The following is a 25,659-nucleotide window of genomic DNA, read 5'->3' on the forward strand; positions in this document are numbered from 1 at the left end:
TTTTTACTTCAATTTTTTGGACTTGTATGAAGAACCTTAACATGTCCAGAACCAAATAAAAGGCCCAGCCTGTGGCTGCCTGTTACATGACAAGTGAACTCAGGAGTGAAGTGGGTGTATCTTGAGTAAAAGATGTCAGAGACATCTGACATAAAGAGACAGACAGATGGGACATGTAACTGGAAACAAAGGGGGGTGGCCAACAATGATTTGTCAACCTGAAATGCTGATGACAGAGGGGCCCTTTACAGCAAGATTCCACTAGGGTATGCCTTTCCTTTTCAAAGCACAAATTCACCATGTAGCTTTTTAAAGGTAAGGCAATTGTACCACAAAGCAACGTCTGTCTTCACCATTAGGCTGCGAGCTACCAGAGATCAGGGAACTGAGTCCCATTCATCTTTACATTACCAGGACTTGGCCATCCTAGGGCCTCCACCTGACAGCTACCTATTTGTCAAGTGTCCAGGTACCTGGTGCTGCCACAACTAGAGAGAGGGCCTCACGGGAAAACAGAGAAAAACTTTTTTGTCCCTTTGTGACAGAGATTCTGCCACCTGGTTACTCTTCCTCTTCCCTCCTCCTAGAAGAAGGAGCAGACTATTAATCCTCTAAGAGATCCTGCTTCTTCCACACACCACTGTACTATAAGGACACCTCTCCCAGACCTGTCATCAAATCCACTCAGCTGAGCATAGAACTCAAGTCACACCAGGAGACCAAACTGGAACAAAGAAACTCTTTGTTTCTTTCAGATGCTCATCTGTCACTTCCACTAAACCAAGAACACTGAGGGCAGGGTTCATGTCTGAGTCATCTGTTGTCATTACTTGCCCAGTAAGTGCTTACTGAAATCACCTGTTTTATCTCAGGAGGACATGAACAAAAATACGCTTAGAAACCCATTCCCAGGACTAGGAGCTAAATACCAAGTGAATTTTTCTGTTTTTTTACACTCCACAGACTTACCTACCTTTAGAAAGAACACAGAATATAACACACACTTTTTTGTTTTTTAGCCTTCTCCTTAGACCCATTTTATATCCTCATTCTATTATCAAGTTAAAATAAACATAGGAGCTTATTTTCTACCTACAAAAGTAACTGTTGCCAATTTAGAAAACTTAGAAAAACAAAAGAAGAAAAAAAGAAAACAAAAGTCTCCTACAATCTCATGATTATGGAATGCTACAAACAGCTACCATTTATGGAGTATATGCCACAGCCTTTGACTGTGTGGATCACAAGAAACTGTGGATGATTCTGAGAGAGATGGGAATACCAGACCACCTGACCTGCCTCTTGAGAAACCTGTACGCAGGTCAGGAAGCAACAGTTAGAACTGGACATGGAACAACAGGCTGGTTCCAAATAGGAAAAGGAGTATGTCAAGGCTGTATATTGTCACCCTGCTTCTTTAACTTATATGCAGAGTACATCATGAGAAACGCTGGACTGGAAGAAACACAAGCGGGAATCAAGATTGCCGGGAGAAATATCAATAACCTCAGATATGCAGATGATACCACCCTTACGGCAGAAAGTGAAGAGGAGCTAAAAAGCCTCTTGATGAAAGTGAAAGAGGAGAGTGAAAAAGTTGGCTGAAAGCTCAACATTCAGAAAACGAAGATCATGGCATCCGGTCCCATCACTTCAAGGGAAACAGATGGGGGAAACAGTGTCAGACTTTATTTTTTGGGGCTCCAAAATCACTGCAGATGGTGACTGCAGCCATGAAATTAAAAGACGCTTACTCCTTGGAAGAAAAGTTATGAGCAACCTAGATAGCATATTCAAAAGCAGAGACATTACTTTGCCGACTAAGGTCCGTCTAGTCAAGGCTATGGTTTTTCCTGTGGTCATGTATGGATGTGAGAGTTGGACTGTGAAGAAGGCTGAGCGCCGAAGAATTGATGCTTTTGAACTGAGGTGTTGGAGAAGATTCTTGAGAGTCCCTTGGACTGCAAGGACATCCAACCAGTCCATCTTAAAGGAGATCAGCCCTGGGATTTCTTTGGAAGGAATGATGCTAAAGCTGAAGCTCCAGTACTTTGGCCACCTCATGCAAAGAGTTGACTCATTGGAAAAGACTCTGATGCTGGGAGGGATTCGGGGCAGGAGGAGAAGGGGACGACTGAGGATGAGATGGCTGGATGACATCACGGACTCGATGGATGTGAGTCTGAGTGAACTCCGGGAGATGGTGATGGACGGGGAGGCCTGGCGTGCTGCGATTCATGGGGTCGCAAAGAGTCGGACACGACTGAGCCACTGAACTGAACTGGGGTGTCACCAGGTGCTATGCACTTTTTCTGCATTATATCAATTAAACCTCACAACAGATATGAGGTACCACTTCCATTTTATTTTATTTTATTTTTTGAAATGCCAAGTTATTTCATTAGGTTCTTTGCAAGAAGTTCAGAATACTAATTTGTGAGGATAAATTCCATTTGTGAGAGCAAACACAGAGCGGAGGTAGCCCTGGAGCTGAGGGACAGCTTTGATTCTTCGCAGAATTTGGGAGTCCACAGCTTTCTGATCAAGCTTGCGCTGCTCTGTGATCTCGTATTTCTCTCTCTCTGTGTCGAAGATCTCACCCTCCTGGTGTCTGGGTTTACACAGCTTCTTCTTGAAGTAAGTGTCAGTGAGATATTCTGGAATTTTCACACCACTGATATTGATTTTGGTGGAGGTGGCAATGACAAATTTCTGGTGTGTTCTACGCAGAGGAACTCGATTGAGGGATAGAGGCCCAGTCACAAGTAGCAAACCACTGCCCAGCTGCTTCAGGAAAACGACCCTCTTGCCTCTGTGGCGCCCGGTGAGGATGATCAGAATGGTCCCAGGAGTGATGCTGGCACGCAGCTTCCTCACATGCTTACTGAAGGGTTTTTTGCCATGACTCAACAGTTTCCGAGGCACATCTTCAGTAGGGTAACACCTAGGCATTTTGCAAAGTTTGACCACTCGGGTACCACCCTTCTTGTCGCCACCAACTGGGTTTGTGACAGTAGCAAGAACACAAACCTTTTTCTTTTCAACGTTGGATTTAGGTGCTGAATATTTTCTCTTGTACAAGGCCTTTCTGGAGTACATGGCTGATCGGGAATATCTGCCAATTCCTCTGACCAGGACAGGATTTCGGCTGCAGTGGGGCTTCCCCTTCTTAACCTTCTTCACCTTTTCCACCTTTTTAGCCTTGTTGCCAGCATCAGCCTTCTTGGCTTCAGGTTTTTTCTCCTTAGTATCTGGCTTCTCAGCCTTTTCATCCGCCATCCCTGCAGATGTCGACTTGATACCCTCTCGGCTAGGGTGGTGAAGGATTGGGATCTTGAAATCTAGTCCTGAAGAGACACACCACTATTCTTACCACTTCCATTTTAATAATGCAAAAACTGAAGAGCAGGGAACAGAAGTAACTTTGTTAGCTCACAGCTACACACTGGGTAGGTGGTGTGTTAAGAATTCAAACCCAAGCTCTCAGACTCTAGAGCATGAACTCTTAACTACTATAGCACATTATTACATTTCTGGTATGTTTTTCTGCGTTGTCTTATGTCTCCCATTTACGTCTATTAGAGTTTTTAAGAAATCCCCAAATGGGATCATATAGCACATAGCATTTTTATAGAACGCTTTTGTTTTCCATTTAATACATTATGAATATTTCCCATGCTATTAATACAGTCATAAAACTGTTTATTCATTCAATATTTATTTACTGAGCACCTGTGATGTATCAAGCACTAACCCAGACAAATCAGTGAACAAAACAGTTTCTCTTCTCAAGTGGCTCACATTCTGGTACAGCAGACAACAGAGAATACTTAATATTTCTTTAAATATTAAATGTGTGATAATTTTAAAAGATAAATGTTTGATAAATGTTTTAAAGAACAATAAAGCAGCTGGGAGGTAAGAAAGTGAGAGAAGGGATGCTATTTTCTGTAGGATGTTCTATGATATAGCTATAAGATCACTATTAATCTCCTATTAATGCACATTTAGCTTGCATCTAACTTTTTACTAATAAATACTATACTGAAACATCCTTGTACATCACCTGTTTGAACAACTCTGATGATTTTCTTAGACTGCACTTCTAGAAGTAAACATGTATTTTTTAAGGGTGATGCATCTTAAATTCTCCTCTGTAAAGTGTGGAGGAATTGCATAAATTGTATACACAACAAACACAAAAGAATACCTCTCTTCATAATGGGTATTAGTTAAAACAAAATCCAAACCAAGATTATGGTAATTTAATAGGGGAAACAACATATTATCATTAATTTGCACTTTTAGAATCAAACCTTTGTTGCTTTCTCATAGTTTTCCTAGTTTATACTCATCTGCCTTTTGATTTTTTAGTTTTCTGAATCTTATAAGGTCAAATCTCTCACTCTTGTCCTTTATACTTCCTTTTCTTGCTTTTATATGCGTAGAGCACCAAAAGTGAAAATGAAGTCGCTCAGTTGCGTCCAACTCTTTGCAACCCCATGGACTGTAGCCTACCAGGCTCCTCTGTCCATGGGATTTTTCCCGGCAAGAGTACTGGAGTGGGTTGCCACTTTCTTCTCCAGGGGATCTTCCCAACCCAGGGATCAAACCTGGGTCTCCTGCATTGCAGGCAGACGCTTTACCGTCTGAGTCACCAGGGAAGCTTCAACTTCCAATGACTGATATTAATCTGTATTTTCTTCAGGTCTCCATTTAAAATCTCCTAAGCTGAAGCTGGACTGGAAGAAACACAAGCTGGAATCAAGATTGCCGGGAGAAATATCAATAACCTCAGATATGCAGATGACACCACCCTTATGGCAGAAAGTGAAGAGGAGCTAAAAAGCCTCTTGATGAAAGTGAAAGAGGAGAGTGAAAAAGTTGGCTTAAAGCTCAACATTCAGAAAACGAAGATCATGGCATCTGGCCCCATCACTTCATGGGAAATAGATGGGGAACAGTGGAAACAGTGTCAGACTTTATTTTGGGGGGCTCCAAAATCACTGCAGATGGTGATTGCAGCCATGAAATTAAAAGACGCTTACTCCTTGGAAGAAAAGTTATGACCAACCTAGATAGCATATTCAAACGCAGAGACATTACTTTGCCAACTAAGGTCCGTCTAGTCAAGGTTATGGTTTTTCCAGTAGTTATGTATGGATGTGAGAGAGGGACTGTGAAGAAGGCTGAGTGCTGAAGAATTGATGTTTTTGAACTGAGGTGTTGGAGAAGACTCTTGAGGGTCCCTTGGACTGCAAGGAGAGCCAACCAGTCCATTCTGAAGGAGATCAGCCCTGGGATTTCTTTGGAAGGAATGATGCTAAAGCTGAAACTCCAGTACTTTGGCCACCTCATGCGAAGAGCTGACTCACTGGAAAAGACTTTGATGCTGGGAGGGATTGGGGGCAGGAGGAGAAGGGGACGACCGAGGATGAAATGCCTGGATGACGAGGATGAAATGCCTGGATGACATCACAGACTCGATGGACGTGAGTCTGAGTGAACTCCGGGAGATGGTGATGGACAGGGAGGCCTGGCGTGCTGTGATTCATGGGGTCGCAAAGAGTTGGACACGACTGAGCAACTGAACTGAACTGAACTGAAGCTGAAGCTCTAACACTCTGACCACCTGATGAGAAGAGCCAATTCATTAGAAAAGACCCTGTTGTTGGGAAAGATTGAAGGCAGGAGAAGATGGGGATGGCAGAGGACGAGATGGTTGGATGGCATCACCGACACAATGGACTGAGTTTGAGCAAGCTCTGGGAGATGAAGGACAGGGAAGCCTGGCATGCTGCAATCCATGGGGTCTCAAAGAGTCAGACGCAACTGAGCAACTGAACAACAAGCTTCTTTTTAGAACACAGTGAGTTAAAAACAAATTCCCCTCCACATTTTCTCCAAGAAGATCATCTGCAAAGCCTCTGAACAGATAATAGGAAATATCTTATATCTTTCCTTCCAATACTTTGAAAAAGTCAAAACAGGAAATCAGATAATCCAATTCTACGAAAAAATTTTAAGATTTCTTACCTCGACCTAAAACACAAATAGCCATTAAGTTCGATGAATAATAAGTAGAATGGAATTTCAGGAGCTCTTGTCTTACATCAATGCCTTCTTGGTTCGGTCTAGTCTCTAGAGTATATTTGTTACCTAAAAGGAATGAAAAACATTTCTAAGAAAAAGCAAAATATGTGAATTTTAAAGCTTCATAATTATTACTAACATTGCTTTAAGGTAAACTTAAAAAAGTATGTTTGACCATAACCTGGATAAACAGGACAGTATAGAACAAACTAGTAAAATTTTATCTATAGAGCTTTCCCTCTGGAACTTGAAGTACTTTATAAAAATTATAGTTCTTAAAATTCCTATGAGGTGGTAGGTATTATGAGCACTTACAAGACAAAAATGAGGTCCACATGGCCTCCATTCACACTTACTTTAATTTCCAATCCCCTAGGTAGCTCCAAAATTAATTGAACATAGTCACGGAGGGATCTTTTTGAAACTTGCCAAGTTACTTGTGGAAAGAAATGTACTATTCTTGGCTGAAGCATTAAATTTGTGATATGAATTCTCATGAATTTGATCTAGACTGGTAAAAATAGGATGCAATGCCATTCTTGTAAGTCTCAAGCGATGTATACAGAGTACCACTATGAGATCTATTATGAAATTTAATAACTAATTCAATTAGGATAAAATGTGCATGTCAAGAGCAAATAGTCAAACTCTCTAAGTACTACATTTCTAATAAAGATCTTGCCATTTAAAGGCTGGGAGGTGGAATTTCAGTAATTGGTATCTCTCTAAAAATGGCATCTTGACTAGAAATATCTTAAAATCTAGTATAGTAACTTGTATTGTTCCCACTTAAACTACTAAATGGGCTCCTGGCAAAACATATTCTTGACGTGTTTTTCCCCCCTTGGGTTATTATAATGGCTGATGAATTGGCATTTAGAGAATCTCTCTTTCACTAAACTGGGATCCAGAGAGAGCCACCAGATGGCGTTCTCAGATCCAGTCTTTATCCTTGAAGAGCTGCATTGTACTCTTAGCCAAGATTCATGCCCTGAATGCTTCAATCAACAGATCTAGTGGAGTGTGCAAGAAACAGTCCAGCAAGTACTCAGTAACCTTTTTCTAGTTAGAAAGCAATCAAATGTACTCATATTCACTGGCAGCAGCCTGCTAATCAAGTTTTCAGGTTCTTCACCAGTCCTCTCAGTTTCAAGAAAGATCCAGCTCCACTCCAGATCTGCTCTACTTGAGGTCCTAAAACATCCCCTCATTCTACCCGAGGGATCCAGATGATCTAAAAAGTATCCAGAGTCCTAACTCCTCAGAGAAAGACAGAAAGAAAAGGACAACAACAACAAAAAGCTCCTTTTCTGGGTAATGGTTAGAAGTTCTCTCATATTAAGGTGAAATTTGAGTATATACCTCCCTTTTTTACTAAATGAAGGTTCTAGAAGCCTCAGTTCCAGGGAGACTAGGCCCTAGAGCTTCATTACTCGTTTACACTTCAAAGCACAGATTCTTAGAATATGTGCATTAAAATCGACACACTGGGACACCCAAGCTTGGAGAAATCACGTTTTATTTCAAGGATATAAGTATGATAGCATTAGACAGAAATCACATTTTCAGTGTCAAGTGTGATCTGATGTGCCTATTCACAATCTGGTCAATATATTGGTTTTTAAAACAAAACCTCAAATCAAAATATATAAAGACAAAGGGTATGGCCTCTGTATAGAACTTAAAATTCTTTCAGGTTGACTGATTCTAGCTCATTCTGCTTTGATTTTAATATACCTGAATATCTTACCATTCTAATCCCTACCTTTATCTTTAGGTTCATTTAAGAACATAGAGATAGGGACTTCCCTGTTGGTCCAGTGGCTAAGACTCTGTGCTCAAAATGCAGGGGGCCTAGGTTCGATCCTGGGTCAGGGAACTAGATCCCACATGCCACAATGAAGATCTAAGATCCTGCGTGCCACAACTGAAACCCAGCATAGCCAAACAAATAAGTAAACATTTTAAAAATAAAAACAGATTAAAAAAAAACAACAACACAAAAACCAACACAAAGATAAAGCATGAATATGCCCTGAACACACTAAGATATGTATCACTGGAAAAATACTGACAATGCCAGAGTAAAAGGAGCCAGAGGACCACAACAGAATACTGCGCTGCAGAAAGAATGAATAGCCCACAGTTCATATGCAACAGTGTGGAGGAATTTGACAACCTCCAGGTTTAATTCGAGAAGCCAGACACAAGACACAGAAACATTGTATTATTTATATTAAACATAGAAACAGGCTGAACTAATCTTAGTCATAAAAAGTCAGAATAGACGTGATCCTTAGGTAGGTGGATAATGAATGACTACCGATGGGTACAAAAAGGTGTTGGTAATCTGTCTCTTGACTGGTGTGGTCTGCTGAGGTTTTTGAAAATTCAATGAGCTGTATATAAATAAGAGCAGTATATTCATTCAATAGATTTTTCAAATAGCAGCAAAAGTAAAATAACCACAATAATTTATCAGAGCCACACACACTTTTCAGTATATTTATTATATCAATATTTCAACAACAAATTAAGAGAAAAATGAGCCAAAGGGGCTATTTTGTAAACAGCAACCTGGCTCACCTAAAAGCACAAAAATCTAGTGATTCTGTATCTCTGGCCAAACGGCTAAATAGAGACTCAATCACATTTGCTCTGAAAAGTGGCTTTTAGCCACAAAGATTTCATTCTGTGAAATCCACATATTCATTTATTTGCTACCTAGATGTTTCCAGGCTTTCTAATATGTAATGACAGAAGGGAACTCTGGTCCATTTGGGAACACAGCCCAGAATGCCAGTCCTGTATCCCAAGACGCTCCTGAATTAGAAAGAGGAAATGGTCTCCACTATGACTCTCTTGGGGTCAGACAGTCAGCTCTTAATACATTGACAGAAAAACATGAATACTAGGAGTAAATGGGCCAAAGAGTCAGGCTAGTTATTAAGTTGATTAACCCTTTTATTAAATCTTTTAAAAGTTTTTTAAAAACAAGAAGGCTAGCTAGTGGAAGTTCTCAAGAAATAGTTGAGGAAATGAACAGAAAAGCAGGACATAACACAGAGAATACTTAAATTACTGAGCAGACTCTGTTACTATCAGAGCCATCATCCCCAGCTAGGGAGGAGCAAAGAAATAAGCACTGGCTTTGGTGTGAGCAGAGCTATCAACTAATCCAGGGTCAATCGTCTCCTGGTTACATGACCTCGAACAAGACTTCCTTAGGCTCAATCTGCTGTCCTGACATTGGTAGACTTACACCAAATTAAAAAAAAAAAAAGTGTAAAATAGTGTAAGACTAATATTTAACAACCAATTAATAGAATAAAAGTCTGATGACATACCAAGCATTGTGGTGAAACGAGAACTCAGATGCTGCATAAGGGAGTGCAAACTGGATCAACTACTGTAAGAAACAATTTGGCAATATCTGTGCAATCTAAAGATGTACATATCCTAATACACAGTAATTCTACTCCCAGAGTTTACTCCTAGAACCCTAGAGAACTCTGTGTACAAGAAAACATGTGTAAGAATGCTTATAGCAGCACTATTGAATCATAGGAAAAAGGATAAAGAATAGTAATACAGTCAATAAATTTTTCAGAAAGCAGCAAAAAAAATTTATCAGAAACACACTCACCAATATGGATAACTCCTACAAATACACATTAAATGAAAAAATACAAGTGGTAGAGATTACTTACAAAATACCGTTTTTATAAAACTAAAAAACTATACAACACATTGCTTAGAAATAAATGCATTACTTGGCAATGTTATCTCTTGGGAGCAGGGAGGAAAATGCAATTGGGGAATTGTGCAACAGACACTCAAACTATACTTGAAATGTTCTGTTTCTTCAAGTAGTGTGTAAAGAATGACCCGGGCAAAGCTTTCGTACTGATCTCTTTTATGACAAATAATAAATCTGGAAAAACATTAAAGAATTGAATATAATACTTGATGTATAGCAGAAAATTGACAACCAGTAGAAGCTACTTCTGTTATGATTTGAATTGTAGGAGGGACTCCTGGCTCCTGAATATAGCATAGGATCCGTGTCATCAAAGTAGGGAAGAAAGCTCAGTAAATGGTCCAGATGACCTTCCTCTGCCTAAGAATCTACATGTGGACAGCAATGTGAATATGGCTGGGATAACAAATACCAGTTCAGTCTCTACACATATATTGTCCTCATTTAGCACTAAGTCAGCAAGGGCACTTCTATCCAATTAAAACGCTGCTACACAAATCTTGAATCCTACCTTTCTGGCTCTGTCACCATAAGAGTAAGCTCCAGCGGAAGACTGAGGCTGTCAGGGTTGCTGACTCACTGGGACCTTCCACTCTGGGCCTGCTAGGAGACAGCACTGGCTTGGAGGTTGGGAGATTCAGGGTTTCTCATCCTGACTCCATCATCTTCTAATTAAGCAACTCTGGAAAAGTCTACAAATATCTCAACATGGATACATGCCCAGTTATTAAGAAAAAGGGTCAAACCCTGACCCTAGCTGTGAGGCACAGGCAAGTTTCTTTACCTCCCTAAGCTCTGCTTTTCTTATTCATAAATAAGAATCATGAGAACCAATCTCATAGGATTGCTATGAGGATTAAATGAATATCTGTGCTAAGGCTCAGCATAGCATCTATCAGACAATAATTACGTAACAGGAACCTGGGTTGCTATGAAGTTTATGAAAAGTGATGAATGGATATTTAAGAGAGTTTTGTATATTGTAAGATCAGTAAATTTTACTCTATGTTTTCATTACAAGAACTATGTGTTCTCATCCACTCAGTTGTGTTTGCCTGACTGTAACTCCCTGCTATAACCCACCATGGGGTTTCCAGGCAAGAATAATGGAGCGAGTTGCCGTTTCCTTCTCCAGTTCTTCTTTTTTTAAAAACTCAGTACTAATGTATATGAGTGCCGATTCTCAAGTAAACAGAATGTATTTTCCTGGAAAATTCTAAAGCCAGCCAAATAATTCTTACACTCTGTGGGAAAGACTGAGTTCGAAGTTTTAGAAATATGTTTGAGAAATCAAAGCTGTCTCCAACTATATGTCTCATAGGTTCTCAAGGAAAAGTCTATTTGTTAGCTCTAACCATGAAACTCTGAACTGTTCTCTGAAAACCCAAGATCCTGAAGGTTAGTTTAATATATCTACAGTTAGTTACTTGGAATTATTATAATTTTTTTTAAGCTCTTTCTTCTTGCTATAGTAATCTTCTAAAAATCCTGGAAGAAACCAAAGTCTTTGGAGATCTATAAATCTTCCTAAAAAATTAAAAAGGACAATTCTTCTGCATCTGGGTAAGGACATGCAAGTGTGAGACATGAGTTACTAAAGAAAGGGGACTTGAAGTGAAAGCCTCTTAAATGCCACAATAAAGCAACTGTACACTTAAATTTCTAGTTTTCCATAGACACATTTCCTAGCAAGGGAAAAAAAAAGGTACTAACGAAAGTCATGGAAAAACCTGGAGAATAATAAATGACTAAGCAGTCTAAACCATATCAAATATTTTTATATCTATGAATTATCATGATACTAAAAAAAAATAAATTAGTCATCATTCAAAGATGCCAGGGAACCAACTCAGTATTTTGAAAACTGGTAAATAAAGGGAATGAATCAAACATTTATCTTGCTTTTTCTATAACTGTACCACTGGGGAGCCAAATAGCAGAAAAGGAGATTTTCTTTTTATAGTATACTCAAGCAAATCAATATGAGAAAAAGTAACAGAATTAAAATTACAAGGGTGATGCATTTGAGGACGGTTGTATCAACATAAACAGAGAGCAAACTAGACATTATATGCCCCCCGACAGAAGAACACATCACCATCTATGAAGCCTTCTTCAAAAACGGATAAACATGACTCTAATCAGGCCTCTATATCCAACTGCCAACTTGTGGGAATACAGAAGAAAGAGGAATATATTAAACTACGTTGCTGGAAATGCAATCATCAAAAGCTAGGCTATGAAAAGTCCTACATAACAAACATCCTGATTTTCAATAAATAAATTTCAGGTAATCAAAGGGAGGGAGTGGAGGAGAGAGATGACTATTTGAAACCAATAGACTATTTGAAACTTAAGTGGATCCTAATTCAAATCAATTTTAAAAATTAAAACTTTCATCAGACAACTAGAAATTTGAACATTACTGCATAGTTGGTGATATTAATGATAATGCTACTTTTACCATGTTTTTTAAAGAGAGTCATTATCTTTACAGACATATATTGAAATATATGCGAGTAAAATGATATGATGTCTGGGATCTGTTCAAAATGATGTAAGACGGTGACTGGGAATGTGGGTCAGACAGGACTGGCCAGGGGCAAAGTGATGCATATGCAGGGTTCTTAACAATATTTTGTTTACTTTTATATATTCCAAATTGTTCACTTAGAAAGGAATGGAGAGACGAAACAGAAAAAAGCAAGTAACTTTTACTGGGGTCTAAATTGTGTGTCATTATCATCATCCCAGTATACCATGAGGTGTTCACACTCCCTTCTGGTTGATGTTTCATAATATTTTTGGTTCTAATCCATTTCCCTACTCCTTCCTACAAAAGCATCCTTTATTACGGCCAAACTTCTCTAACTCAGGTTCTCCAAATGACACTGGGCTCACTCCTTGGTCTTTGCCTCTCATCATGATTTTGGGGGTTAATCTAACATTATCTCGATTCCTGGGTTGGGAAGATCCGCTGGAGAAGGGATAGGCTACCCACTCCAGTATTCTTGGGCTTCCCTTGTGGCTCAGCTGGTAAAGAATCCACCTGCAATGTGGGAGACCTGGGTTTGATCCCTACGTTGCAAAGATCCCCTGGAGAAGGGAAAGGCTACCAACTCCAGTATTCTGGCCTGGAGAATTTCATGGACTGTACAGTCCATGGGGTCGCAAAGAATCGGACATGACTGAGTGACTTTCACTTTCACTAACATTATCACAAGAAACACAGACTTGAAGTTCGGGCTGACCTGGTACTGAATCCCATAACCTACAGACGCTTCTACTGCCAGCCTCCCTCTTTTCCCTCCTCCCTGTGTCCCCCACAAGGCTATGAAACGTTGGTCTACTTATTCTGTCAGTGTTAATCTTGGCATCTGTCAAACGGGATGATGAAAATTTCAGTACTGTGGTGAAGGTTAAGTGAAATCATATTAGGTAAAAACGCCTGCCCAGCGGGTGGCACTTAATGCTCAGACAATAAATAATAGTTCTTTTTCCTTTTCTTCTAAGAGTGACTCTTCCTCTGCCTAAGACAATCCTACCCACCCTTCAGGAAAATTCAACTTGTACCTCCTCTGAGATCCTGGAGAATTTAAATTTCTAGGCAATCATAAAGCAGGAGGAATAGTACAGTGGTTAAGGGCACCAGCCCGGGTTCTAGCAATCAAAAGCTGAGTGACCCTAAGCAATTTAATCACTTCTCTGAAGTCTTAGTTCACTCATCTATAAGACAGAAATAATAAGGGCATGTACCTACTGGGGAGATTGTGAGAATTAAGTTAAATAATCCAGGCAAAGTGTTTAGTGCAGCACTCAGTAAAAATTGGCAAGGAGGAAAAAAGAGAAAATCAAGTCTGAGATTATACTCCAGTGAAATTCTGAGTTTGACTTGCCTCTCCAACTAAACTAAAAGTATCTTTAGTGCAAAGACGTTGATTTACACTTTGCATTTTCTAATGCACTTTACATACAGAAGACCTTTAAAAAATTACTTGTCAACAGAGAAAGAGAGAATCTGAGCATATGTATAATACCGTACTCAGATTCATATAATCCTTTGTGGTATGTGCTACAAAGCATAATTGTCACCTAACAATTAAGAAAGAGAAACATCACCTGTATCTAAATACAGCCCCACCCTGTATTTCCAGGTGCCCTCCCACTTTGTCTTTGATTCCATTAAGGAGTGCCTGTTTTGTTTCCCTCACCCACATCCTGATTTTTTTTCTATTTCCTTCTCTGACTAAACCCGCTTGCTCCCACAGGGTCTGTTGGGTTAGGTTTAGAGAAACAGATCACTAAGAATAATCAGAACTAAAATTTTCCTTTCCTGTTCCAAACAACTTTAAAAAATTCAACTGTTTCTGCTTTTATTCCATGGAGAGGCAGAGGAAAAAAAGATTTTTTTAAGGCAACAGGGCAGAGAAAAGGCATAAAATTTATCAGCAACTGTGGAACTATAACTAAAGGTATATGTGAGTGACAAATGAAGGAGCAAAGGGAATGTCATCACCAACCAGTGGTTCAGCTTAAAGAGGGAACAGGAGAACATGTCTAATAACACTGTCCTACAATCACCGCATCAAACCCACTGCATCAAGTTGTGGCTGCCCCTCACAACTTCATGGCAAAGACTTTTTCAAAATTTTGCTATTTTTCACAGCTGTGTTTGGGTGCTCTGTCGCTCAGTCATGTTTGACTCTTTATGACCCCATTGACTTGTAGCCCACCAAGCTCCTCTGTCCATGGGATTCTTTTTGGCAAGATGACTGGAGTGGGTTGCCATTTCCTCTTCCAAGGGGATCTTCCTGACCCAGCAACTGAACCTGCGTCTCCTACATTGGCAGGAGGATTCATTACCACTATGCCACTGATCCTCTATCATAATGTAATTATAGAATCTCTCATTTACTGAGTACCATTAGGACCAGACTTTTGACTAACCACTTTACACCAACCAGACATGGGAGGAAACTGAGGCTTACAGAAGATAAGAAAGTGGCCCACTCTTGGCTGGTCAGTGGTAGAACAATGATTCAACCTCAGCATGGCCCGCCATCACAGTACAAGCTTTACATCACTGAGGGGTCTGCTATTGGGAGGTGGGATTCCTGGCCGAAGTCTGAGGCTAGAGACATCACATAGTGAGTTAATGAAGACGTGTGTGGGGACAGATTTAGCACATAACTACAAAAATGACTTTCAAACAAAGGAACTGACTCTAAATAGCCTTTGCCTATTTCTCTTTCTCTAGTGAACTGCTTTTATCTTTCACTTACTCATAGAAATTTTTATCTTTTGCTTGCTTACTTACTTACAGATGTTCTTATCTGCTATATTGCTTTGCAAAACTTTTCACTGTGTATGTGCTTGTCTTTTTTGTGTCTGTACTGAACAGAAATTTTAAGTTTTAATGTAATCAAATTTATATTTAAATACATGCTTTACCATTAAAAATATGGTTTGTGATATGTACGCTCGAGTACACTTTTCCTAGCCTAATATTTTTTAAAAAATATTTTCTTCTAAAGGTTATAGAAAGTTTTTTTCTATAATTAGGTTCAATCAACCCAGAATTTATTTTTGTGCATGGTGTGAGATGAGATCTAAGTTTATTCATCTCTCCATGAATAAGTAGTCGCCCTTGCACCAGTCATTGAAAGGCCCACCCTTTCCCTACTCATCTGTCACGTGCCTCTGTCTTATGTCTAAGGTTCCAAACATTTGTGGATATGCTTCTAGGGTTCATAATCTGTTCTCCTGTTATCTTCATGTATTTTTGCATCAATTTCACTACTCTAACAACTGAAGTCTTGGTACCTGGTAGAAGTAGTGTCTTCTTTGTTGTTCTTCAAAATTATCTTAGTTATTCTTGGCCCTTTACTCTTTCTTTTAATTTATAATCAGATTATAAGATTATTAAAAAGAAAAGAAAAAACAACCTCAGGCTTTCAAATTGCACTACACTGATTTTAGATAAATTCAGGGTGAAATGTATCTTGTAACATTGAGTTTACCCATCCATGAACATGGTTTATCTTCCCATTTACTCAGGCACTCTTTCATATCCATTATATATTTCTTGCTCCTCTGTTAGTGTTATTTCTAAATACCTTATAGCGATTTTTATATTTCTACAGGAAATATAAAATACTACTACAGGAAATAATATTTCCTGTAGTATTTTCCTAATTGATTAGTATCGATACAAGAAAAGGGGTTTCCCAGGTGGCACTAGTGGTAAAGAATTCGCCTGCTAATAATACAGGAGACTCAAGAGACCCAGGTTCAATCTGGAGGAGGCCATGGTAACCCACTCCAGTATTCCCGCCTGGAGAATCCCATGGACAGAGGAGCCTGGCAGGCTACAGTCCATGGGGTCACAAAAGAGTCGGACACGACTGAAGCAACTGAGCACGCACCCACAATACAAGAATGCAATTTTAGCGCTTCTCTTCTCTTGACAACAGCGGTGAATTATCTTATTTTTGATGATTGATCTGAAGATCTCGAATTTTTTATGTAATCATATCATATGGAAACAAGAAGTTTTCTCTTTCTTCCTTTCAACCTCTTACTTATCACTTTTTTCCCTTGACTTCCTGTAATGACTAGTACCTATAGCAGAGCTGAACAAAAACAGTGATTAGAAGGAATTCTTGTTTTTGTCTTTCAGCAGAAATCTCTTTGAAACTTCAGAATTAATCATGATGTTTGACATAGGCTTTTATCAACTCAAAGAGTTTTTTGTTGTTTTGTTCATGAATGAGTGCTTTTTTGTTGCTTTGTTCATGAAGGTGTTTTAACAAATGCTTTTCTTGAGTCTACTGAAATGACTGCCTATCACTTTGAATTAAACTGTGGAACCCACTCGATTGTGAGGAAATAAATTTAATGTACTGAAAGATCTAAATTAAAAAAAAATATATATATATATAAAAATATATATATATATATATAACAGAGGGTACCAGACTACATCTGAAAATATAAGATAGGTAATGTTTGGTAAAACTTTTGTTCCAGTGGCTTACATGTGCCGTGAGTAAAATGTACTATGGGTTGTATAAAGAAAAGTTTGAAAGCTACTGACCACTTTTTCAGTACATGAAAAAGTACTGTTAAGGACAAGCATTTTATTGTAAGGTTTTCTTAAAAGCACACAATGCTTGATCTTTGCTCATTTAAAAACACCTAGCTTTAAAGTATTATTAACATTAAAATAATAAACCACATTCCCCAGATGGACAAAATGGGCCACATTCATAGAATCATCTGAAGTTACTAAAAAATAATAAAAGTAAATTAAGTATGATTTCTGACAAGGTTTGTTCTGCAAGAATAACTTTAAGTAAGGGTATTTATTAAAGCTTTTATCACATTTTCAAACTTGTCTGTGACCTTAACAATGGACAAAACCTCTACTCCAAAAAAGCTCAACATTAATTTATATTTCTGAAATCAACAGGTAACTTAGTGTTTGCATTACTTACATCACATTTTCTGTACTTTTGTACCAAGTCTGGCTAACTCACCTCTCAGCTGTTTATATTACTCCATACTTTGTTGACTAACTGCCTAGCCTTGTCACAGGTTATGAGAACAAATATCCTCCCAAATTCCACCTCTACATAATTGATCATTCAATGTTTTTCTTCACTTATCACTCCTGATACCTTAAGATATCTTAAGACTGTTTTGTGTTTGTGCTCAGAGGCAATACTGCTCACCTTATTCACTGGATTTATTTCTGGAAGATCTGTGGCTGCTTCCTGATTATGCTGACTGTGATTTATCACCAGTGAGACCATTTTAAAGGAGGCAACTCCCCAAAAAGAGTTCTAACACGTTCTGACAATAGCAGCATTGTTGGTGGAAGCACCTAACCTGCCAAAGGGACTATTTAAAGGACAACAATCATTGGATGTAGTGATTTTGAAATTTGGTTTTTAAATTCATATTCCCTCAATATATCATGTATGCTCATGTCCTCTATAAAAGCCACTTTTCAGAAAATTAATCATTACGTAGACATTTTGAGGACCACAATATTCACCTTAGCAATGATACACGGTGCCAAGTGTTACAAGTCTAAAGAATACAGTATCGCTGCTTCTAATTGGAATTTTTATAGACTCCTATTTTGCTATGCTAGCTCCCTGGTTGCCGCTGGATATAGTAGGATGGTATTCAAACTGAAAGAAAGCTGTCTTTTTCAAAAGTCCCCAAAATAAACTTATAGGCATAAATTTAAGTACACTAAACAATCTATTTTTTTATGCTATTTTATAATCCCCAAAGCAATGTTTTAAAAATCACAGCAACCTTTCATAATGATTACATCTGGTAAAGTGGGAATGGCAACAGTTGATAAAGGGCAACTTTTTGTTTTTGCTTTTTTAAAACATACTTTTGCATTATTTAAATATTTTAGCTGCACTTTTTAATGAAAAACTGAATAAAGGAAAAAGGGTACAATTATAAAAAATCAGGTATCTCCAAATTTATTTTATGCTACCCCCTGTCATCCCATCTCAAATCTACTAGGATGTTGCAGCACTTTGACAGCAGAGACCTTGTGTGTCTTCTACAGTCAGGCCTGGAGCAGACGCCATGCATTTATCTATCTGTAGATAGTACAGGCGGAGGCAATGGGAGTAGGGGATTCAATAAGCCTTGAAGTGGACATTCTATTTATTCAGAATAAAGAGCTCTAGTATCTCCTCTCCTTGACACGCTGGTTAATATCTACTCACAACTCTTAACTGCTCTGCTCTTGAAATAGCTAGACCCCTATTTGTATGGGATGGCCAGAGGTACCCTCTAGAGGGTTAAATAACTGGTTAGGCCAGTGTTATTACAATTTCGAGAATATCATTTCATATATTATATTCAAAGTCCAATGCCAGAATCCCTCTGTTGTATACCTGAAAATTACATAATATTATACATTGACTACACCTCAATTAAAAAAAAAAATCCAATGCCAAGAGCCCAACTCTTATTGACATCCTTTTCTTTGAACTACTAGCCAAAATGTTACTCATCTGTTAAAAGAATGATTACTATTTCTAAAATCTAAATTTAATTTTTTACCTTGTTATCCAATAAACTTGTTTCATATTTTGTTACTCTTCCTTCTCCTTAGCCTATCACCTTCTGCACAACGCTCAAATACCTACGCTTTAACCCTTTTTTTAGGTCAAATAAAGGTGTTTTCCCAAAGACCTGCCAAACAACATATATGTAGGGGTATGGTTTAAGAAATTCCAGGGCAGGACTTCCCTAGGGGCCCAGGGGCTAACAATCTGCCTTGCAATGCAGGGGACACAGGTTCGACCCCTGGTCAGGGAACCAAGACCTCATGTGCCACAGAGCAACAAAGTCTCTGTGTTTCAGAGTTGACTCACCACAACTAGAGAGTCTGTTTGCTGCAACAAAAGATCCTCATGCATGATGCAACTAAGACCCGACGCTAGCAAATAAACAATTATTTTTTAAAAAAGAAAGAAAGAAAGAAAGACCAGGGAGGAACAATGATATAACAACCACTTATCAGCTCCAAACTCTAAGGAGTTCTGCAGTCTTCTATCCTAAACTGTAAAATACAATACTGGGCAAAAAGGCCATGGTTTAAATGAGGTTAAGGAGAACTAATGCATTAAAGCTGCTGCTGACAAACCTGTTCCAAATTTACTGAAGGGATGTTTGGGATTCCCTGTAGCTTTTTCCAGCTGAAAGAGTCTCCAGGCATCGTTCATCACATTCTTCTCATGTTCTGAATCAACTGCATTCACCTCTCTGTCTTTGCAGCTCTCATCAAACAAGGGGCACAGGAAAAACTGTGCAAATCTAAGGGTGTGAAACATAATTAACAATTTGAAAGTTGTTATTTTAAGAGTGGCCTCAGAAAAATGTTTTTAAAAATGTTTGAAACTTAGGAAATAGGAATTCTACAGAATCAGAGAAACTAAAATTGCTACAAAGAAAAAAGGAACATAAGTTCTAAGTAATATAAGAAAAAAATATTAGACATATGTAAATTCAGAGAACTCTACCCTAGATATGTCATCTAATTAGTGAAAATATAAAAAGATTAACCTCTGATTTTGACGATTCCCACCTGTTGTTACCATATCACCAAGCAATTCACCAGCTGGGTATCCTAAAATTCAACTCAGTTGATACCATGAGATCTCACAGGTCCTACAAGGCTCATCCCTCCCTCTCACCCCTTCCCCTCTGTCCCTAACTTCAAACACCAACCACAGGTCCAGGTTGTCACTTGGGCTTCTGACCAAGCACTATAGATCATAGATCAGAGGCTCCCACAACCACCTCCTTGGGTGCAATTAATATTCTAGATCAGCTACAGGACTCAGAGAAACATTTTACTTACTAGATTACTGGATTTGTTATAAAAGGATATGATTCAGGAACAGCTAGATGAAAGAGATGCGTAAGGCAAAGTATGTGGGAAGGGTATGGCGCTTTCATGCCTTCTAGGTAGGCCACCCTCCCCACATCTCCACGTGTCCACCAATCTGTAGGCTCTCCAAACTTCAACAGAATTGAGTAAATCACTGGGCACTGATGTCTGAAATCAACCTCCACCTTGTGGACTGAAAGTTCCAACCTTCTAAATACAGGGCTGGTTCCCCTGGCAACCAACCTCTAGCCTCAAATTATCAAGGGACTTTCCCAAAGTCACTTCATTAAAATAACAAAATGCAACTTTATGGCTCTCAACACTAAGGAAATTCCAAGAGTTTCAGGAGCTATGGTCTAGGATAAGGGACAAAGACCAAATATATATTTCCTAATATAAATCAAAATACAACAATAAAAAGTCAGGGCAGACTTGCAAAACAGTGGGGCAGATTTATAAGCTAACAGCAATCTAATCTATCTATTTAAGATTTGCAATTTGAGATGTCTATAAAAATCTCTGTTGTACAAGGCTAATTCTCCAAGAAAGGAAAACACAGCTGATAGTTCTCAGGCAATAAATATTAAATATAGTTTTAAGTGCAATTTCACTAAGACTCAGGCATTTTAGGACAAACTAAGTGACCTATTTAAAAGGCTCTATTTGATTATTTTTCCTTAAGAACTTTATAATTAGTGAAAAAAATAACAGTATGAAAAACATGACAGTAGTTTGACTAAGATATAATTATGGACTTTTATGAAATATGAAGAGAATTTTTAAAATTTAAAAGCACTGGTTTGACAAATAAAATGGCATGTAACTTTAACATAAGTAACCTATTATATTTTTCTTGAGGTTGTTCCTTAATGTAGTACCAAAGCTGAACTGAGATTCCTTTAGTTAATAAATTAACTCTCCTACACCAGGTTGCAATTTAAATCATGGTTTCATATAGTAATTCTTAAATTTAGACCCCATCTTATAAAAACAACATCCAGAATTCAGATAAAGCCGAGAGAAGAGACTGTCTGAATGGGACTACTATTCAGTGGGCCTAGAGACTCCTGGGTTTATAAACATCTCAGCAATTGCACCTCACACTGCAGCCATCAAAAGAAGCTGTTACCATTACTTGGTATTATTTTAAGCACATAGTGAATACAGTCCTGTGCTAAGTACTTTACACATACCAACCCAAAGGGAAACTCTATCTGGAGCCTATAATTAATGATATATGGAAACAGATAATTCTGGACATATAATCACTTTTACCTACCTCAATACACTCAGGCTGGGAAAAGTACCTAATAGCTACATACCATAGCTGGACAAAGCTACATAAAGTGTCATGATTCTGACACAGTATAATCAGCACTTTTAAAAGATGCCCTACACAAGTAGCTTTTTTTTCCCACTCTGATCCAAGTAACAGACATCCTCCATCATACAGAGATCTATTATATGAACATCTGCTGAGGCATTTGTAAAGCAGGAAATTAAATTCGGTGTATGATCCCAAGGAACTCATTAATGGAAGTCTTCTGGGAATACATACAAAAGATGATTACATCTCAAAGCTGCTGCCTAAAGACTGAAACATACGCTAGAGTAAGTAAGAAACAGACTACTCTGGCCCAGTCCTATATCCTGAACCCATGCCTTTGTTCTACTGTTAATGTTCTTTGTGCTATAGAACAAATTCAAACTATTAGGTGTGGGGGGAAAAAATGACTATTAATTTAAATAAGCAATTAAAGCTGAGAATTAAAAACTGTGAAATCAAACTTCATTATAGGTCCATCAAAAACGCTGCAGAATTACACCTTCTTGGTAATACAGAGAACTATAAAAATTCACCAAGGGAAAAATTACACTTTGAACAAACCATGAATCAAATCACTGATATAATGAAAAATTAGATACTGTTAGCTGCTTAGAAAATTGACCAAGAAATTTAATTAGCCTAATGGAGGCTGCTCCAGAAAATACTTTCACGAAATATCCCCAGGGTTGAAACAGCAGGTCAAAACATTCTGTATCTACTCAATATCCTTGAGGAGTGAGGAACTAAAGGAGAACAGAATATTTAAGTTCTTGTATTCTGGAACAGAACTATGTTTGAAAAGAGATCCATGACACGAGTAGTTTATTCCTCATCATATGCTTCATATGCAATACCAGTTAGAATGGGAAAGGCTGGTGAAAATTTTATAAGTCAAAAACACATTCTCTAGTCCTGAAAGCTGGTTTAAAGTCATGCCATTATTTCTCCTCTACTATAAAGTAAACATATAACATCACTCATTATTTTCTGTTCATAAAACCCAGGGGTCAAAAAGTACTGGTTAAAAAACAACAACAACAAACTACTGGTTAAAATATATTGTTAAGCTATAAAGCTGTGAAGACGTTTTTGTAAAAATAGTAAGTATGGTTATTAACATGACAATTTAACAAAGTGAGATAGACAATTCACAGGGTATTTTCAGCATTACCTGTCTAGCGCACCTTCTAGGTGTTCATGAGAAACATCAAAATAGTAATTGGTATGCTCTCCACTAGTGAAGGCATTTGAACTTCCTGCATGCTCACTGAGAAACTGGCTGTATTCATTTTCTTTAGGGTACTTCTTTGTTCCCAAAAATAACATATGTTCACAAAAATGACTTAAGCCAGCAATATTTGGAGGATCTGACAACGAACCTGAAAGAGAAGGGAAAATATATATATAATAAATCATTTGTTTATATGTTGAAAGATGTCAAGGGCAAATGAATCACAGGTGATTTGGAACTTCTGTTAGCAATTTTAACTCCAACCATAATCACAGGAAGTTAGGTACCGGCTACTCTAAATGGTACAACTTACATTCTAGCCCTAGTGCTTGACATCAGTTTGTTGTCATTGTTCAGCTGCTCAGTTGTGTCTGACTCTTTGCGACCCTATGGACTGCAACATGCCAGGCTCCCCTATCCCCTTCACTATCTCCTGGAGTTTGTTCAAATTCATGTCCATTGCGTCGGTAATGCTATCTAACCATCTTCTCCTCTGCTGCCCTCTCCTCCTTTTGCCTTCAATTTTTTCCAGCATCAGGGTCTTTTCTAAAGAGTTAGCTCTTTGCATCACGTAACCAAAGTATTGGAGCTTCAGCAACAGTCCTTCCAACGAATATTCAGGGTTGATTTCCTTTAGGATTGATCTCCTTGCTGTCCAAAGGACTCTCAAGAGTCTTCTCCAGCACCGCGATTCAAAAGCATCAATTCTTCAGCACTCAGGCTTCTTTATGGTCCAACTCGAATATCCATACACGACTACTGGAAAAACCAAAGCTTTGACTATCTGGACTATATGGACCTTTGTCAGCAAAGTGATATCTCTGCTTTTTAATATGCTATCTAGGTTTGTCACTGCTTTCCTATCAAGAAGCAAGTGTCTTTAAATTTCATGGCTGCAGTCATCATCCACAGTGATTCTGGAGCCCAGGAAATTAAAATCTGTCATCATCAGATTGACATCAGTTACCTGGTGACTTTCAGCAGACACTTAACCTTTCTGGACAGTAGTGGCCTCACAAATCACACTGAGAGAAAGAGCTGAATTCACTGTTTTATAAGAGCTAGAAAATTCTAGCTTTTATATTTTATTGAAGGAGACAATATAGGGTGGTGCTAAGAGCACAAGTTAGCAGGCCTACTAGCTGGGAAATGTTGAGCAAAATGTTTCGTTTCAGTCACCTTTTTAATATATACTTAAGAGAGTTGAGCAACTTCAAATTAGATAACAATTTGCAAGGCACACTGAATTGTGCGTGGCAATCATCATTTGTCCAACTTAGGATGGTTATTATTTTATTTCCCCAATTCTAAAATGCCATTGAATTAAAAAAAAGTTTTTCAGAGAGGGAAAAAACTAAATGTACACATAGATAAGAAGTAACTTGATTAAAGCAGCATTAAATGTGGGAGAAAAGTACACACAAGAATTTAGGAAATATGCTATTCCTAGGGTATCAAGTGTACATGAAAGTAAAGGCAGTAGGACTGTTACTGTAAAGGATGGGAATGAATCTCCTTGCTGCTAAGTCACTTTTACTGGAAACCTAATACTACACTCCCGGTAAAGGTGTGTGTGTGTGTGTGCTTAGTCGCTCAGTCGAGTCCGACTCTTTGTGACCCCATGGACTGTAGCCCATCAGGCTCTTCTGTCCATGGGGATTCTCCAGGCAAGAATACTGAACTGGGTTGCCAAGCCTCCTCCAAGGGGATCTTCCCAACCTAGCGATCAAACCCAGGTCTTGCGCGTTGTAGGTGGATTCTTTACCATGTGAGCCACCAAGGAAGCCTGGTAAAGGTAGGGTGATTTAACATAGACAACTGTAGATTACCAACAGCTGTACAGGGCTACTGTACCCAGTAACATACATCAAACTGGCAATTGCTAGGTCTCTACTGCATAAATATGGAGAGTCCAAATAACTAAACATTAGGTCAATGAAGCTGAACAAAGCTTAATTCACAATTTTAAATTGTACCTATGTGTACATCAAGTGCTGCTGATGATTTATCTGTTGTTGGATCACTGACAAGAAGTACTTTGATCCCATTGGCCAGCTCAAGTCCGCGGTATTCTCGCTTGTCTTCAGGAGATTTGATGATATGATTTCCTATTCTCTTGATTGCTGGATTATTCATTTTGCTGTAAGTCTTTTTTTGGAAACTGAAAAGAAAAAAACTGATTAATTGTTGGACTGTGGTTTCTTTCTGTTTTAATGATCAAGGAGTAACAAGCAAACCCATATATTATCCGAGTAAAAAATGTGTACAACGAAGTGCAACTGACATACACTACTAGTTTCAGGAGCACAACAGTGATCCATTACAAACTGATCACTCAATAAGTCTAGTTACCATCTGCCACAAGACCAAGCTCTTCAAATATTACTGACTATATTCCATACATTCCCACTGACTTATTTATGAGTGGAAATTTATACCTCTTAATCACCTTCACCAATTTTGCCCAACTTCCTCTCCATTCTTCCCGCTAGAAACCAAGGATTTTCCCTCTGCATCCATGAGTCTGTTTTGTTTGTTCACTTGGTTTTAGATTCCACGTATAAATGAAACCATATGGTATCTGTCTTTCTCTGGCTTATTTCACTTAGCATAACACCCCTGTAGGTCCATCCATGCTGTACACACCTCACACACACATACGCACACAGGAATATCACTCAGCCAAGAAAAAGAATGAAACCTTGCCATGTGCCATTCATCCGCCAAACACTTCAGTTACTTCCATATCTTAGTTACTACAAATAATGCCACAACGAACACAGGACTGCCAATACTTTTCAAATCAGTGTTCTCAC

General features: G+C 38.5%; 1 protein-coding gene and 1 pseudogene across 2 annotated transcripts in view; both read right to left on the reverse strand.

The window, feature by feature from the left end:
- Positions 1-25,659, reverse strand: part of IDE (insulin degrading enzyme) — a 104,529-nt gene that overhangs the window by 45,431 nt on the left and 33,439 nt on the right. For both annotated transcript variants that reach the window (XM_069567578.1, XM_069567577.1), the window contains exons 2-5: positions 24,820-25,004; positions 22,784-22,991; positions 19,539-19,708; positions 6,037-6,159 (exon numbers count right to left, since the gene is read on the reverse strand). In XM_069567578.1, coding sequence (XP_069423679.1) covers positions 6,037-6,159; positions 19,539-19,708; positions 22,784-22,991; positions 24,820-25,004 — 686 coding nt within the window. The remainder of the gene's footprint in view (positions 1-6,036; positions 6,160-19,538; positions 19,709-22,783; positions 22,992-24,819; positions 25,005-25,659) is intronic.
- On the reverse strand, positions 944-5,350 carry LOC138427723 (large ribosomal subunit protein eL6 pseudogene; annotated as a pseudogene).

Source organism: Ovis canadensis, chromosome 22 (assembly GCF_042477335.2).
Source record: "Ovis canadensis isolate MfBH-ARS-UI-01 breed Bighorn chromosome 22, ARS-UI_OviCan_v2, whole genome shotgun sequence".
Taxonomy (NCBI): domain Eukaryota; kingdom Metazoa; phylum Chordata; class Mammalia; order Artiodactyla; family Bovidae; genus Ovis; species Ovis canadensis.